The sequence below is a fragment of the Pelophylax lessonae genome (assembly GCF_965119305.1).
Source record: "Pelophylax lessonae genome assembly, chromosome: 10".
Lineage (NCBI taxonomy): Eukaryota > Metazoa > Chordata > Amphibia > Anura > Ranidae > Pelophylax > Pelophylax lessonae.
The window spans coordinates 204,606,517-204,620,961 of NC_138777.1; the positions used below are offsets into that span (position 1 = coordinate 204,606,517).

At 46.0% G+C, this 14,445-nt stretch overlaps 1 protein-coding gene across 1 annotated transcript in view; it reads right to left on the reverse strand.

Moving 5' to 3' along the window:
- The window catches only part of ATP2C2 (ATPase secretory pathway Ca2+ transporting 2), a 138,813-nt gene that overhangs the window by 72,408 nt on the left and 51,960 nt on the right, over positions 1 to 14,445 (reverse strand). The window contains exons 6-7 of the mRNA XM_082270788.1: positions 13,100 to 13,161; positions 12,419 to 12,527 (exon numbers count right to left, since the gene is read on the reverse strand). Coding sequence (XP_082126914.1) covers positions 12,419 to 12,527; positions 13,100 to 13,161 — 171 coding nt within the window. The remainder of the gene's footprint in view (positions 1 to 12,418; positions 12,528 to 13,099; positions 13,162 to 14,445) is intronic.

Here is a 14,445-nt window from a genome sequence, read left to right on the forward strand (position 1 = left end):
CTAATGGCAAAACACCATGTTGAAGGACCTCTTCTATACAACCCTGGCCTGTTGGTTGTAGACGTCTGTGGGCACGGGATTTATCCTAATCTGGAAGCCATTTTTAAAGTTAGAGGCCCCCAGATACTTTCTGTCCACACGCAAGTGATTAATGGCTACGTAGTATAGGCAAAGGCTTGGCTATGGGTCAGCTATGCTACTGAAGAGCGCCATCTTGTATGGGGTCACACTGGCTGGATTTGCCTCTTTTTTTCCCGCAAATACTGCAGGATTTTCAATGTTCACTTTTCTCACCCCCTACCTCTTCTAACTCATGATGGCCACTGCTATGGTTATCCTACTCATAATCCCACATTAATCAAGAGGGAGCTGGTAGCGTCATGGGATGCCGAATTCCGATCGCTGCTCGTTAGCTGGAACAGCTGGATGTCATGACACATTTCTCTACAGCCATGTGATCCAATTCGCATGTGTTGCCGGTCTCTGATCTCGTGCTTAAAAATGTGGCTTTCCTTCTGTGCCAAGATAAAAAGAGTTCCTAAACTCCGCAGAGCCACTTTCCAAAAATAACTTCGGCTTCAGATGAAGGAACTGAGAGCTCCATTGTTCGGCCCTTCGGTTGCTCTCCTGTTTCCAGGGAGCCTTTGAGCAACACTCGGTTATGGGGAATCTTAACCCTTTCACTGCCATGCCTCTGGGTGGTCAGGTGACAGTGACACATTGATGACTAGAAATTGGCTTTACTGTTCTCGTCGGTATTAGGTGACCCCCCCTGGAAGAGATGTGGGATGTAGAGTCATTGTGAAGCAAATCTCATTGTGTGATCAGATACCGCAACATAGATGCAGGGGGTGAGGGTGGGATTGACGCTCCGTCCAGGTGAGTCATAGTGATGAGAAGATTCAGGTGACACCAGGCAGATGGATCACAATGTGCAACCACATTAGATGTTCCCGATAAGATTTTCTATATCCATCCTGTAATGATTATAAAAGCTTGTCTGCAGGGAATGCAAAGATTTTCATGTGCTGTACACAGACACAGCTCTGTGTAAGATCAAAATACCATCAACAAGTCCAAAAAGTGGGATTATTTTTTTAGGCATCAAAGAAAAAAACTCACATGTAAAACTTTTTATTAAACATTCCATAAAACATTGATAAAATCAAGGCTGAAAAAGGCAGTTGGATGGCATGCACAGCTTCCAACTGTCTCTGATTTCTAACGACTGTCCCTGATTTCTAATGACTGTCCCTGATTTCTAATGACTGTCCCTGATTTGGAACAAAGCCCCTCTGTCCTTCTTTCCTCCTCATTTGTCCCTCATTTTGGTCTGATTTATACAGTTACATAGAAAATTCACTTTTTATCTTTCAAAAAGTGTTTCCTAGTACTAAACCTTTTATCCAATTTCTAAATTACTGCATTCGTAAATTTCAAAAGCCAGCCAGTAATAGTAGTGGTAAAAAAAAAAAAAAAAAAAATCTCTTGTGTGTTTAACTAATTTTTTGTATAATTCCCCTTTAAGGGGGTGTGGCAGGAGGCGTGTCCTGTCTGGTTTCCTAGTACTTAACCTTTCATCCAATTTCTAAATTACTGCAATAGTAAATTTCAAAAGCCAGCCAGTGATAGTAGTTGTAAGAAAATAAAAATAAAAAATAAAAAATCTCTTGCAGGTTTAACTAATTTTTTTGTATAATTCCCCTTTAAGGGGGGTGTGGCAGGAGGCGTGTCCTGTCTGGTTTCCTAGTACTAAACCTTTCATTCAATTTTTAAATGACTGCATTCGTAAATTTCAAAAGCCAGCCAGTAATAGTAATGGTAAAAAAATAAAAATAAAAAATCTCTTGCGGGTTAAACTAATTTTTTGTATAATTCTCCTTTAAGGGGGTGTGGCAGGAGGCGTGTCCTGTCTGGTTTCCTAGTACTAAACCTTTCATTCAATTTCTAAATTACTGCATTCGTAGATTTCAAAAGCCAGCCAGTAATAGTAGTGGTAAAAAAAAAAAAAAAATCTCTTCTGGGTTTCACTAATCATTTTTTATAGGGGGTGTGGCAAAGGTTTGTCCTGTGCCTACATACTTTTGCCAATAGATGTCCATCTCAAAAAGCTGTGAGGTATGCTTAATGGCACATAAGAATATTTATACATTCTTTAAAACTGGATATAAATCAGATTTGGACCAATTATTACATGCGAGTCCCACACTTTTCAACTTCAAGAGGATCTTCATCAGGAAAAGATAAGTGGTAGGTTCCTCTATATTGTTCTTTGCTTAACAGGGAACAGGATCTATGAGTTAGGTCTGCTCGTGGTGCTCAGTGTGTGATTCATCTGGTCTGGGGAGTGTCCCCACTGGTCCAATAGAGAGGCATGTTGGACAGTGGAGGAAACCTGACCAATGGTCACACAGGCTTTGATACAGCCCCAGCGACTGGCACAGACTGTTGTCTTGGTGCATTGTGGGGTGTGGTATAAAAGCCAGGAGCATATGTGCTCGGGGTCTTTGGCTGGTGAGCAGAGTCCCGGAAGGAGGGTGGCGGCTGCCTCCTCTGCAGTTGGTGATGGTCACAGGCAATTGGCCTGGTGAGCCAGAAGGAAGGAGCTGAACCCAGAGGTCCAGGAGAGCTGACTAGAGGGGTTGAGACACTGGAGAACCTGGAAAGCAGTATCGTGAGTACAGGGGATCGTGTCTAAGGGCCTGACCAGGAAGGGGGCCATCCCGGAGTAGAGTAGTCAGAGGACGGGTGTCAGCTGGTGGAGTGAAAGGGGGTGCTAGGCGAGTACCCTGAAGATAGTGTGCAACCAAGACGTTTGTTTAGACACAAAAATGCCGTGTAGTAAGGGCCATACCCCGAAGTAGTAATATGCAAAAAATAAGGAAAAGATGGGGCTTTGCGGGCCAATGGGAGGAGAAGGATCACAACCACACCACAAATAAAACTAAAAAGATAATTTTATTGTACATCTTTAAAACCATACATGAGCATGTGTGCCCATGTCAAACATGATTAAAATAAATGCATAAGGTCACAACGCAGAAATACTTCCCAACAAGGGAGAGCTGATAGCCTGTATGAAAAGGTGACATTGGGGTCTCAGGTGGAGCACGGTCAAGGAAGGTCCCCAGCAAGCCAACGCGTTTCGCAGGAGGCTTCCTCAGGGCCAGAGAGACCAAGACAGACAGATATTTCCGATGTCACTCAAGCAATGGCAGGACGCAAGAGAGTGTCCAAGATAAAGGTAGATATCATTTCTATGTAATTGCCACAAATGACAGCAGTGACTTGAAGCTCCACTATCAAAGCATGTATAAATATGTATCCATCTCCATATTCCAGGCCTGACTGGCTACAGAATATGTCTATGTGCAGGCACACACGCGGAGGATACGTTAGAGGCCTATTGTTGCCTGGTGTCCATATGTAACCCCCTCCTTAATACATGATGATTTTTTGGAGTGCTACCTGCCCTATGCTGGCTATATACTGCTTATAGGCCCACTTTATCTGGCATCTATAGGAGGAATAAAGCCCTCCCCACTTTTGACATTTGATAGACGACCTAGCACCTTTGGCTGAATATTTGTACCTTGTCAGTTGGCAGTATAAGACATTGTCACTCGTTCAGGTCAATATTAAGCACTTATTGTGTGTTACATGTATGAATGTTTTTTTAACAGATGTATTTTTATTACTGACATATGTACACTATATTGTCAAAAGTATTGGGACATCTGCCTTTACACGCACGTGAACTCTATTGACCTCCCAGTCTTAGTCCGTAGGGTTTATTATTGAGTTGGCCCACCCTGAATGGCACGCACAAGGTTCATAAAGACATGGATGAGCGAGTTTGGGGTGGAGGAACTTGACTGGCCTGCACAGAGTCCTGACCTCGTCCCGATGGAACAGCTTTTGGATGAATTAGAGCAAAGAATGCGAGCCAGGCCTTCTCTCCAACATCAGTACCTGACCATACAAATGCGCTTCTGGAAGAATGATCAAACATTCCCATAGACACACTCCTAAACCTTGTGAACAGCCTTCCCAGAAGAGTTGAAGCTGTTATAGCTGCAAAGGGTGGGCCAACTCCATATTGAACCCTACGGACTAAGACTGGGATGCCATAAAGTTCATGTGAGTGGAAAGGCAGGCGTCCCAATACTTTTGGTAATAGTGTCTTTTTACCTACAGACTTTCCCTGATGAAGATTCTCTTGAAATTGAAATGTGTCAGACTCACATATAACAATGGGTCAAAGTCTGACTGGTTGTAAAGACTGTATAAACATACTTGTGACATGAAGGTTGATAGGTGGTTCTACAAATATTGTTGTCACAACTTCCTTATCAATGTTTTATGAGTGGTAAACTAAATTTTCCAGGACTTCATCTTCCAGGAGTCTCGACGTCTTAAAAAAAATTTGAGATGTGAAAAAGCCTTGCGCTGATCATAAGAGAGGAGGAGCTCAGACACCATTGACATTAGCAGGAAGGGTCTCAGATACCCTGGCCACAGGGGAGGGGGGGGGGGGGGTCACCCAGACACCCTTAACACCAAAGGGGAGGAGCTCAGGACACCCCTGACACCAGAGGGGAGGAGCTCAGAACACCCCTGACACCAGAGGTGAGGAGCTCAGACACCCCTGACACCAGAGGGGAGGAGCTCAGGACACCCCTGACACCAGAGGGGAGGAGCTCAGGACACCCCTGACACCAGAGGGGAGGAGCTCAGGACACCCCTGACACCAGAGGTGAGGAGGGGAGGATCGCAGGACACCCCTGACAGCAGAGGGGAGGAGCTCAGACACCCCTGACACCAGAGGTGAGGAGCTCAGACACCCCTGACACCAGAGGGGAGGAGCTCAGGACACCCCTGACACCAGAGGGGAGGAGCTCAGGACACCCCTGACACCAGAGGGGAGGAGCTCAGGACACCCCTGACACCAGAGGGGAGGAGCTCAGGACACCCCTGACACCAGAGGGGAGGAGCTCAGGACACCCCTGACACCAGAGGGGAGGAGCTCAGGACACCCCTGACACCAGAGGGGAGGAGCTCAGGATACCCCTGACACCAGAGGGGAGGAGCTCAGGACACCCCTGACACCAGAGGGGAGGAGCTCAGGACACCCCTGACACCAGAGGGGAGGAGCTCAGACACCCCTGACACCAGAAGGGAGGAGCTAAGACACCTGACACCAGAGGGGAGGAGCTCAAACACACCTGACACCAGAGGGGAGAAGCTCAGATATCCATGACACCAGAAGGGAGGAGCTCAGACACCCCTGACACCAGAGGGAGGGGAGGAGCTCAGACACTCCTTACAACAGAGGGGAGGAGCTCAAACACCCCTGACACCAGAGGGGAGGAGCTCAGACACCCCTGATACCAGAGGGGAGGAGCTCAGACACCCCTGACACCAGAGGGGAGGAGCTCAGACACCCCTGACACCAGAGGGGGGGAGCTCAGACACCCCTGACACCAGAGGGGAGAAGCTCAAATATTCCTGACACCAGAGGGGAGAAGCTCAGATATCCATGACACCAGAGGGGGGAAGCTCAGATACCCCTGACACCAGAGTTGAGGAGCTCAAATACTGCTGGCACTAAAGGGTAGAAGCTCAGATATCCTTGACAATAGAGGGGAGGAGAGTGGAGAGAGCAATAGGTGCAGCGCTTATATATAGTGAGCAGTTCGTAAATAGTCCAAAAACAGGGGTGGAATAGGAGATCAGTATTAGCCCAATTCCAAAAAAGATGTCAATCCAGGGGCCACCACCAGCAATCACCCAGGTGTTCAAGCCTCTTACCAGATATGACCGACCCAGAGAGAGAGAGAGCTGAGCTGCAGAGAGGATCCGGTGTGCCGAGGACCAGTGGAGAAAGAGGGGTTCAGTTCCAGGAAAGCATTCCAAGGTTGTTAGTACTGTGAACTGCCCCTCGGGTCTGCCTAGTGTAGAAGGGACCACTCCAGGGATCCTAGAGCCTGCAAGTGTAAAGGGGGTCGCCTAGTGAAAAGACCCTGAAGTGTAAAGGGGGTTGCCTAGTGAAAGAACTCTGAAGTGTAGAGGGGGCGCCAGCGGTTGGGCCCTAAAGAGTTAAATGTGCAGTGTTAAGAGTTGCAGCAGTACAAGCAGTTACAAGGAGCTACCTCAGTCAGTGAAGTGCTGGAGGGAGCCATACACAGGACTTTTGAGCTAGACAGAGTGTCAAGAGTCAAGGATTATTACAGTCCTTGATCTTCGGAGTTAACCAAGGGTGTTAAAATCGAAGTTCTAGCACAAGTTCAGCATAACAGTATTTTCAAGCGCCAGGAAGCGTTGGTCGGCATTCAGCCGGCGTCAGGACATCGCCAACGGGCATGTTTTCTGTACAGTGTCCCAGTTAAACCTAGTTGAGCCAGAGGAGTATCCCACTCATTCCCTTCTCCCATCCCCATTATAAAATAAACAGCACAAACCAAAGATGCCGGAATGGTCATTGTCTCAGTTCTCACAACTTAAATGCGTTAGAAGTGTTTCCGGTAACAATGGCAGACCCACCTCAGGCCCAATGCCAGGAAATATTGCTATACCTGTTTGGTCCATCACCCTCAAACCTTTCTTCAACCTTTGTTGAATCTGTACCTTACCTATATACCTACACTTTTTTACCTTACCTGTATACCTACACCTATAATTTTCAATTACCCAATGTCATATTCTCACCTGATATGCAGCATATCATAAGTATATATTCTATTACATAACTGCATGCCAACAAACTCTACTGAGAAAGGTAAATTCTTTCTTCACACAGTTGGGTTCGGTAACTCGGGTGGTATCGCTCCTTCGCTAATCCCCGCCACAAAGCGGCTTCAAAAAAGGGAATAAACATCTCAAAACTGGAAAAGTCAGTCTGGCAAGTTTCAAACATAAAAGATCCCCTCCGCTGAGCATGGAGAAGAAAACGGAGAACAATTCTACATGCACAACAAAAAAATTTGCCTCGATACGAAGAATGTCCATACAGCTAAAAATAAACCGTATACTATGTGAAGAAAATGGATATGAAATGCACCAGTGGCTACGTGGAGGGCGGCAGCACCTTTCCCACTGCTATTAGGTGACCCCAGGTGAGGCACGGGTGCTGCAACCCGAAACAAATCTGATTGTGTCATTGGATCTGCTAATTTGGCCCTGGGGGTAGTAATTAACACTCCGTCCAGGGGAGCACAAAAACAAAATAATCAGGTGAGCACAATACACCTAGTGACCAGGTGAGCATGATACACTTAATGACCAGGTGAGCATAATACGCCTGGTCACCAGGTGAGCAGAATACACCCAATACTCAGGTGGGCACAATACACCTAAAGACTAGGCGAGCACAATACAGAGAACAACGAGAGGCCGAATTACACAGAACATCCTTATCAGAGATCTAATCTTTACAAAACCTTTTGTAACATCATAATGTCCACAGAATAATTTCCTATACAGTGACACAGCCAGGAACCATGCGTCTCCCACAGGGCGCATGCTGAACATGCTATGCTGGGGGAGACTGAATTCAGCATTTAAAGAGGGCCTGTCTGTAGGTCAGCATGAATACATCAAAAAAAGGATTAGCTCATCATAAATATCCACATGGAGAACCGCCAGAACCTACATCCTTCTTATATGCTGGGAAGATGCCACATCGGACTGAAAATCTGACGCATTTCAATGGGTGTCCCCTCTTCAACATTCTAGTTCTGATTCTCCTAGAAAACACGTACGCACTTACAGACACGTGTGGCATCTTCCCATACAGGAAGCATGTACAGTGGTTCTTCATGTGGATATTTATGATGAACAAGACCTTTTTTTGTTAGTATGGTAACCTATTTTCTTCTTAATGGACCAGCCAGAACCAGCAGTACCAGCCAGAACCAGCAGTACTCACAGCAGTACCAGCCAGAGCCAGCAGTACCAGCCAGAACCAGCAGTACTCACAGCAGTACCAGCCAGAGCCAGCAGTACCAGCCAAAACCAGCAGTACTCACAGCAGTACCAGCCAGAGCCAGCAGTACCCACAGTGGTACCAGCCAGAACCAGCAGACCAGCCAGAGCCAACAATACCCACAGTAGAACCAGCCAGAGCCAGCAGTACCCACAGCAGAACCAGCAGTACCCACAGCAGTACCTACAGCACAGTACCAGCCTGAGCCAGCAGTACCCACAGCAATACCAGCCAGCAGTATCCACAGCAGTACCAGCCTGAGCCAACAGTACCCACAGCAGTACCCGCCTGAGCCAGCAGTACTAGCCAGTAGTACCAGCCTGAGCCAGCAGTACTAGCCAGTTGTATAAGCCTGAGCCAGCAGTACTAGCCAATAGTATCAGCCTGAGCCAGCAGTACCAGCCAGCAGTACCCACAGTACAATACCAGCCAGCAGTACCAGCTTGAGCCAGCAGTACCAGTCAGCAGTACCCACAGCAGTACCAACCTGAGCCAGCAGTACCCACCGCACAGTACAAGCCAGCAGTACCAGCCTGAGCCAGCAGTACCCACCAGCAGTACCAACCAGCAGTACCTGTCAGCAGTTCTTTTCAAAACTTACCACCACAAAAAGTCGACTGCGCTCCAGACTGACTGATGCAAACCTGGAAAACCAGTTGCGAGTAGCAACATCATCAATACCAGCTAACATCACACACCTCACCAAAGAGAAGCAGTTGCAGCCATCACGTTAGGGGTGAGTTAATTAAATGTTTGACCAAATATAACAGGCACATTTTTAAGTTGATAATTTTGTACGGCAAAATTTGATTTTATAAATACCCAAATGGCCCTTAGCAGAAAAAAGGTTCCCCACCCCTGCACTAGGCAGATGTGCCCTCTCTTTTTTCCTCTCGCTCTCATATATATAAATAAATAAAATCAATCACACACACATATATACACTGCTCACAAACATTAAAGGAACACTTTTTAATCAGAGTATAGCATTAAGTCGATTAAACTCATGGGATATTGATCCAGTCGGTTAAGTAGTAGAGGGGTTGTTAATCAGTTTCAGTTGCTTTGGTGTTAATTAAATTAACAACAGGTGCACTAGATGGGCAACAATGAGACAACCTCCAAAACAGGATTAGTTTTACAGGTGGAGGCCACAGGCATTTTCTTCTCCTTACTCATATTTTCTGACTGTTTTCACTAGTTTGCATTTGGCTAGGGTCAGTGTCACTACTGGTAGCATGAGGAGATACCTGGACCCTATAGAGGTTGCACAGGCAGTCCAACTCCTCCAGGCTGGTACATCAATATGTGCCATTGCCATGGAGGAGATTCCAGGAAACAGGCAGTTACTCTAGAAGAGCTGGACAAGACCGCAGAAGGTCCTTAACCCATCAGCAGGCCCAGTATCTGCTCCTTTGTGCAAGGAGGAAAAGGATGAGCACTGCCAGAGCTCTACAAAATGACCTCCAGCAGGCCACTCGTGTGAATGTCTCTGACCAAACAATTAGAAACAGACTTCATGAGGGTGGCCTGAGGGCCCAACCTCCCTTTAGTGGGCCCTGTGCTTACTGCCTGGCAACGTGGAGCTCAATTGTCATTTGCCATTGAACACCAGAATTGGCAGGTCCGCCACTGGCGCCTGCGCTTTTCACAGATGAGAGCAGATTCACCCTGAGCACATGTGACAGATGTGAAACGAGAAGCCGTGGAGAACGTTATGCTGCCTGTAACATTGTTCAGAACGACATGGTTTGGTGGTGGGTCAGTGATGGTCTGGGAATCCAGATCCATGGAGGGACACACAGACCTCTACAGGCTAGACAATGGCACCCTAACTGCCATTAGGTATCGGGATGCAATCCTTGGATCCCATTGTCAGACCCTACGCTGGTGCAGTGGGTCCTGGGTTCCTCCTGGTGCATGACAATGCCCATCCTCATGTTGTGAGAGTATGCAGTCAGTTCCTGCAGGTTGAAGAAATTGATGCCATTGAATGGCCCCCACAATTGCCTGACCCAAATCCAAAAGAACACCTCTGGGACATTATGTTTCAGTCAATCCCATGCCTCCAGGTTGCACCTCAGTCTGTTCAGGAGCTCAATGATGCCCTGGTCCAGATCTGGGAGGAAATACCCCAGGACATCATCCGTCTTCTCATTAGGAGCATGCCCCAACATTGCAAGCATGTGGGGGCCATACAAACTACTGAGTACCATTTTGAGTCGTTGCAATGGAATTTCAGCAAAATGGACTAGCCTGCTGGATCATTTTTTCACTTTGATTTTCGGGATGTCTTTGAATTCAGCCCTCTGTAGGTTGATTATTTTCATTTCCATCAAATGATGTGGCATCCTTTCATTCCTAACACATTACCCAGTCCATACCAGTATAGATATCCAGCATGAGATTTTTCCCCATTGAGATCTGATGCGATATAAAAGTGCACCGGCCGGAGTTCTTAACACATGTGCATGTGCTGTGTGGAATAAATACTGTGGAAGAAGAGCCTGATTAGGAGACCTACAGTGGTTGTATGGCTTCCAGTGGTCTGCCCTGCAAAGATCTCAGAGGATCCAGAACTGATGGAGGAGAGTTCTTAAAATCTCATATCCAGGATTGCGACGTGGATAACTTTTGACACCAGAGGGGAGAACGTTTTGATCACCTATTGCACATAGATTGATGCATCACTGGAGTCAACTAGCAGCACCTTTTTAAGGAGTGTTATTTGGACTTTTTATGGAGTGATATATGAACTTTTTCATTTGCACATATTTTGTCACTTTTTTGCACATAGCACTTTGGCACAATTCAGGTTTTATTTTTATTTATAGCAATTTTTTCCCAGTAGATGTTGGTTTATTATTGGAGCAGCACTGACATTTATCTCTATACATCAGTTAAAGGCACATACCTTTATGCCAGCAGCAGCCCACACGAGGTGATATTTATTCATTTTAATTAGAATTTAAAACACTAGGAAATGTATCCATAGCGCGGAGATTTTTATTCAATTTCACCTTTGGGATGAATTAATGCAAAGACTGAGAGTCAGGCCTTCTTGTCCAACATCAGTGCCTGGACTCACAAATGTGCTTCTGGAAGAATAGTCAAACATTCCCATAGACACAATCCTAAACCTTGTGGACAGCCTTCCCAGAAGAGTTGAAGCTGTTATAGCTGCAATGGGTGGGCCAACTCAATATTAAACCCTACAGACTAAGACTGGGATGCTATTAAAGTTAATGTGCCCCAATACTTTTGGTAATACATTGTGTGTGTATTAGAGATCAACCGATTATCGGCAAAGCCGATATATCAAGGGCCGATATGCACTTTCCCCGATATATTGGAACCGGCCTCCAAGGTGACTGATATTGCCGATGCCTGCAGCTAGAGGCATCACCCCGGTACCGGCGTCCATAGCCAACGGTCGGCTGTCTTGAAATGACAACCGAAGCGGCTGAGAAGCCGCTCGGCTGTCATTACAAGGAGCGGGAAGGGACGCCCCCCCCGACGCAATCCGAGGCTTGCCTGGGTCTCCTGTCCCACTGGGAGACCCGAGCAACCAGCCTGCACGGCCGCCGAAGAGAAGACCCGATCAAAGGCGCATTCGGCTCTGATCAGGTCTCCATGTAAAAACTCGGAAGAGATGTCATGACATCACTTCCCGGTACTGTCTGGTGCCAAATTAAAAAAAATTACAGCATTCAAAACAGCAAAACTTGGGGTTTTGAATGTTTTTTTTTAGTGCAGAAGAGGGGTTTGGGTTCTTTTAGACCCCAAGAATACATGTAAAAAAAACACAATTAAAAAAAAACATTTTTTTTTTAATGTACGAAAATATCGGCCAATACCGATATGCGATGACCAAAATATCGCTATCCTTATCAGCAAAAAAAAAAAACTATATCAGTCGATCACTAGTATATATATATATATATATATATATATATATATATATATATAGTGTATTTGAGTACCATACCTGAGCCCAGGAGGTTGAATTTTGGTCTGCATGAATTTCTGACGTGTTACAATATACAGCAACACTATATTTCTCAGAAAAGCTCCACCTTTTATCAATTAAAAGCCACCCTTGAGCTCTAATCAGTGACTTTGCCTAGGCTGAGATGATGTCATCAGTCTGCTGCAGGCAGGAGGAAACATTTCCTCAGTCTCCCCTCCCCTCAGGGATCAGACTGTACATTGCAACTTTGTAGCGAGTGACAAGGTGAGAGGCTGCAGCAGGGGCTGATCTGTGTCAGACATTTGTGAGCACAAGAACTGCACAGTCACCAGGCCTGAGCCTTAAATAAGAAGTTTCTCCAAAATGGCCACATTTACAGAACAGGTCGGCGGAACACCTCCTTCACCTCTCATCAACTACTGTCTAACAAAAGTAAAGGCCATGGTATGTGTGTGTCATGTTACCTCTGTCAGTCTGATATCTGCAGGAACTCGGTCACCGACCGTCAGACACACCACGTCTCCAGGAACCAGCTCCCGTGCCAGCAGGTGCTGCAACTTGTCCTCGCGAATGCTGCGGAGAAAGGAGGGAGGTTACCATCTATAACCACATAGACCACGCCCCCCCCCCTAAATTCACAAACCAATTCATTTCTGATTGACTACTTTGAGTCTCTGCTCACTATTGCCCAATTCAAAGGGTAACTCCACCTTGGGTTAAATCTCCAGTGATCATTTCTATTGATGAAGATAAATGTATTTCATATATTTTTGTCCCTTTTCTGCATTTCCTCACCAGCCTTAAAAAAATCATCATGGTCAGTCGGGTTCTGGTTTTATTTTTTTCTATTATTAAACACAGTGTTTTCCATAAACAGCTTTTCCTTGGTGGCCGGCTAACCTTGTGACCACACTTCCTGACCAATCATGCCCCACCCCAGAGTCACCCGCCTTATTTTCAAGTTGCCACCAACAATGAGCATGCAGTAGTTGAAGCAATGCATTGTGGGACTGAAGATTTCTAAAAAGACAGAGACAGCCTGGCCAATGACATGCCGGTCAGAGGAGGTTAATCATAGGGAGTACTGGAGATTTAGGTAGAGAGGGAGGTCTCCTTTAATATGCCGCTACCGCCCGGGGACTCACCAGTTGCATTCTGGGGGAACCAACTTGTTTAACTCTTCCAGAGACTTTTCCGAGCGATATTCCTGGAAAACAGATACAAGCGGGTCAAAATATCATTTTTTAATTATCTCCCTTACATGAAAAAAATATTGCAGTTTGGGTTGGACAAGAACATTGAATCCCCTCAATGATCTTCTTACTCAGCTCCAACCACTACAAGAGGGTAAGGATTAGTCTCACTGATGGTAAATGCAGCAGGTGGAATGTCCCCATCCTGTCCCCCCAAACATACACTATTCTGCCAAAAGTATTGGGACGCCGGCCTTTATGCACACATGAACTATAATGGCATCCCAGTCTTAGTCCATAGGGTTCAATATTGAGTTGCAGCTATAACAGCTTCAACTCTTCTGGGAAGGCTGTCCACAAGGTTTAGGAGTGTCTATGGGAATGTTAGACCATTCGTCCAAAAGAGCATTTGTATAGGTCAGGCACTGATGTCGAAGAAAAGGCCTGGCTCGCAGTCTCTGCTCTAATTTATCCCAAAAGTGTTCTATCGGGTTGAGATCAGGACTCTGTGCAGGTCAGTCAAGTTCCTCCACCCCAAACTCGCTCATCCATGTCTTTATGGACCTTGCTTTGTGCACTGGTGTGCAGTCATGTTGGAACAGGAAGGGGCCATCCCCAAACTGTTCCCACAAAGTTGGGAGCATGAAATTGTCCAAAATGTTTTGGTTTGTTGACGCCTTAAGATTTCCCTTCACTGGAAGTAAGGGGCCAAGCCCAACCCCTGAAAAACACCCCCATACCATAATCCCCCCTCCACCAAATGATTTGGACCAGTGCACATAGAAAGGTTCATAAAGACATGGATGAGCGAGTTTGGGGTGGAGGAACTTCACTGGCCTTCACAGAGTCCTGACCTTAACCTGATAGAACACCTTTAGGATGAATTATAGTGGAGACTGACCTCAACAATGTGCTTCTGGAAGAATGGTCAAACATTCCCATAGACACACTCCTAAACCTTGTGGACAGCCTTCCCAGAAGAGTTGAAGTTGTTATAACTGCAAAGGGTGGGCCAACTCAATATTGAACCCTACAGATGAATGCTGGCCATACACTATTCAAAAAATCATTCAAACTCATTTTAGAAAAGCAAACACTCGGCCGTGAGAGCAAACGATCGTGCTATCATGTAATGGACATAACTGAAATAGTTTTTTGTTCCTTTTTCCACACATACCTAGTGCAAACAATTTGGATGAGAAAAACATTAACCTTTCAATTTATCGTTCGTTTGGCAGAAAATGTCCAAACTTGTCCGTTTTTTCGGCTCAAAAACGTCATACCCGATTACTGAAAAA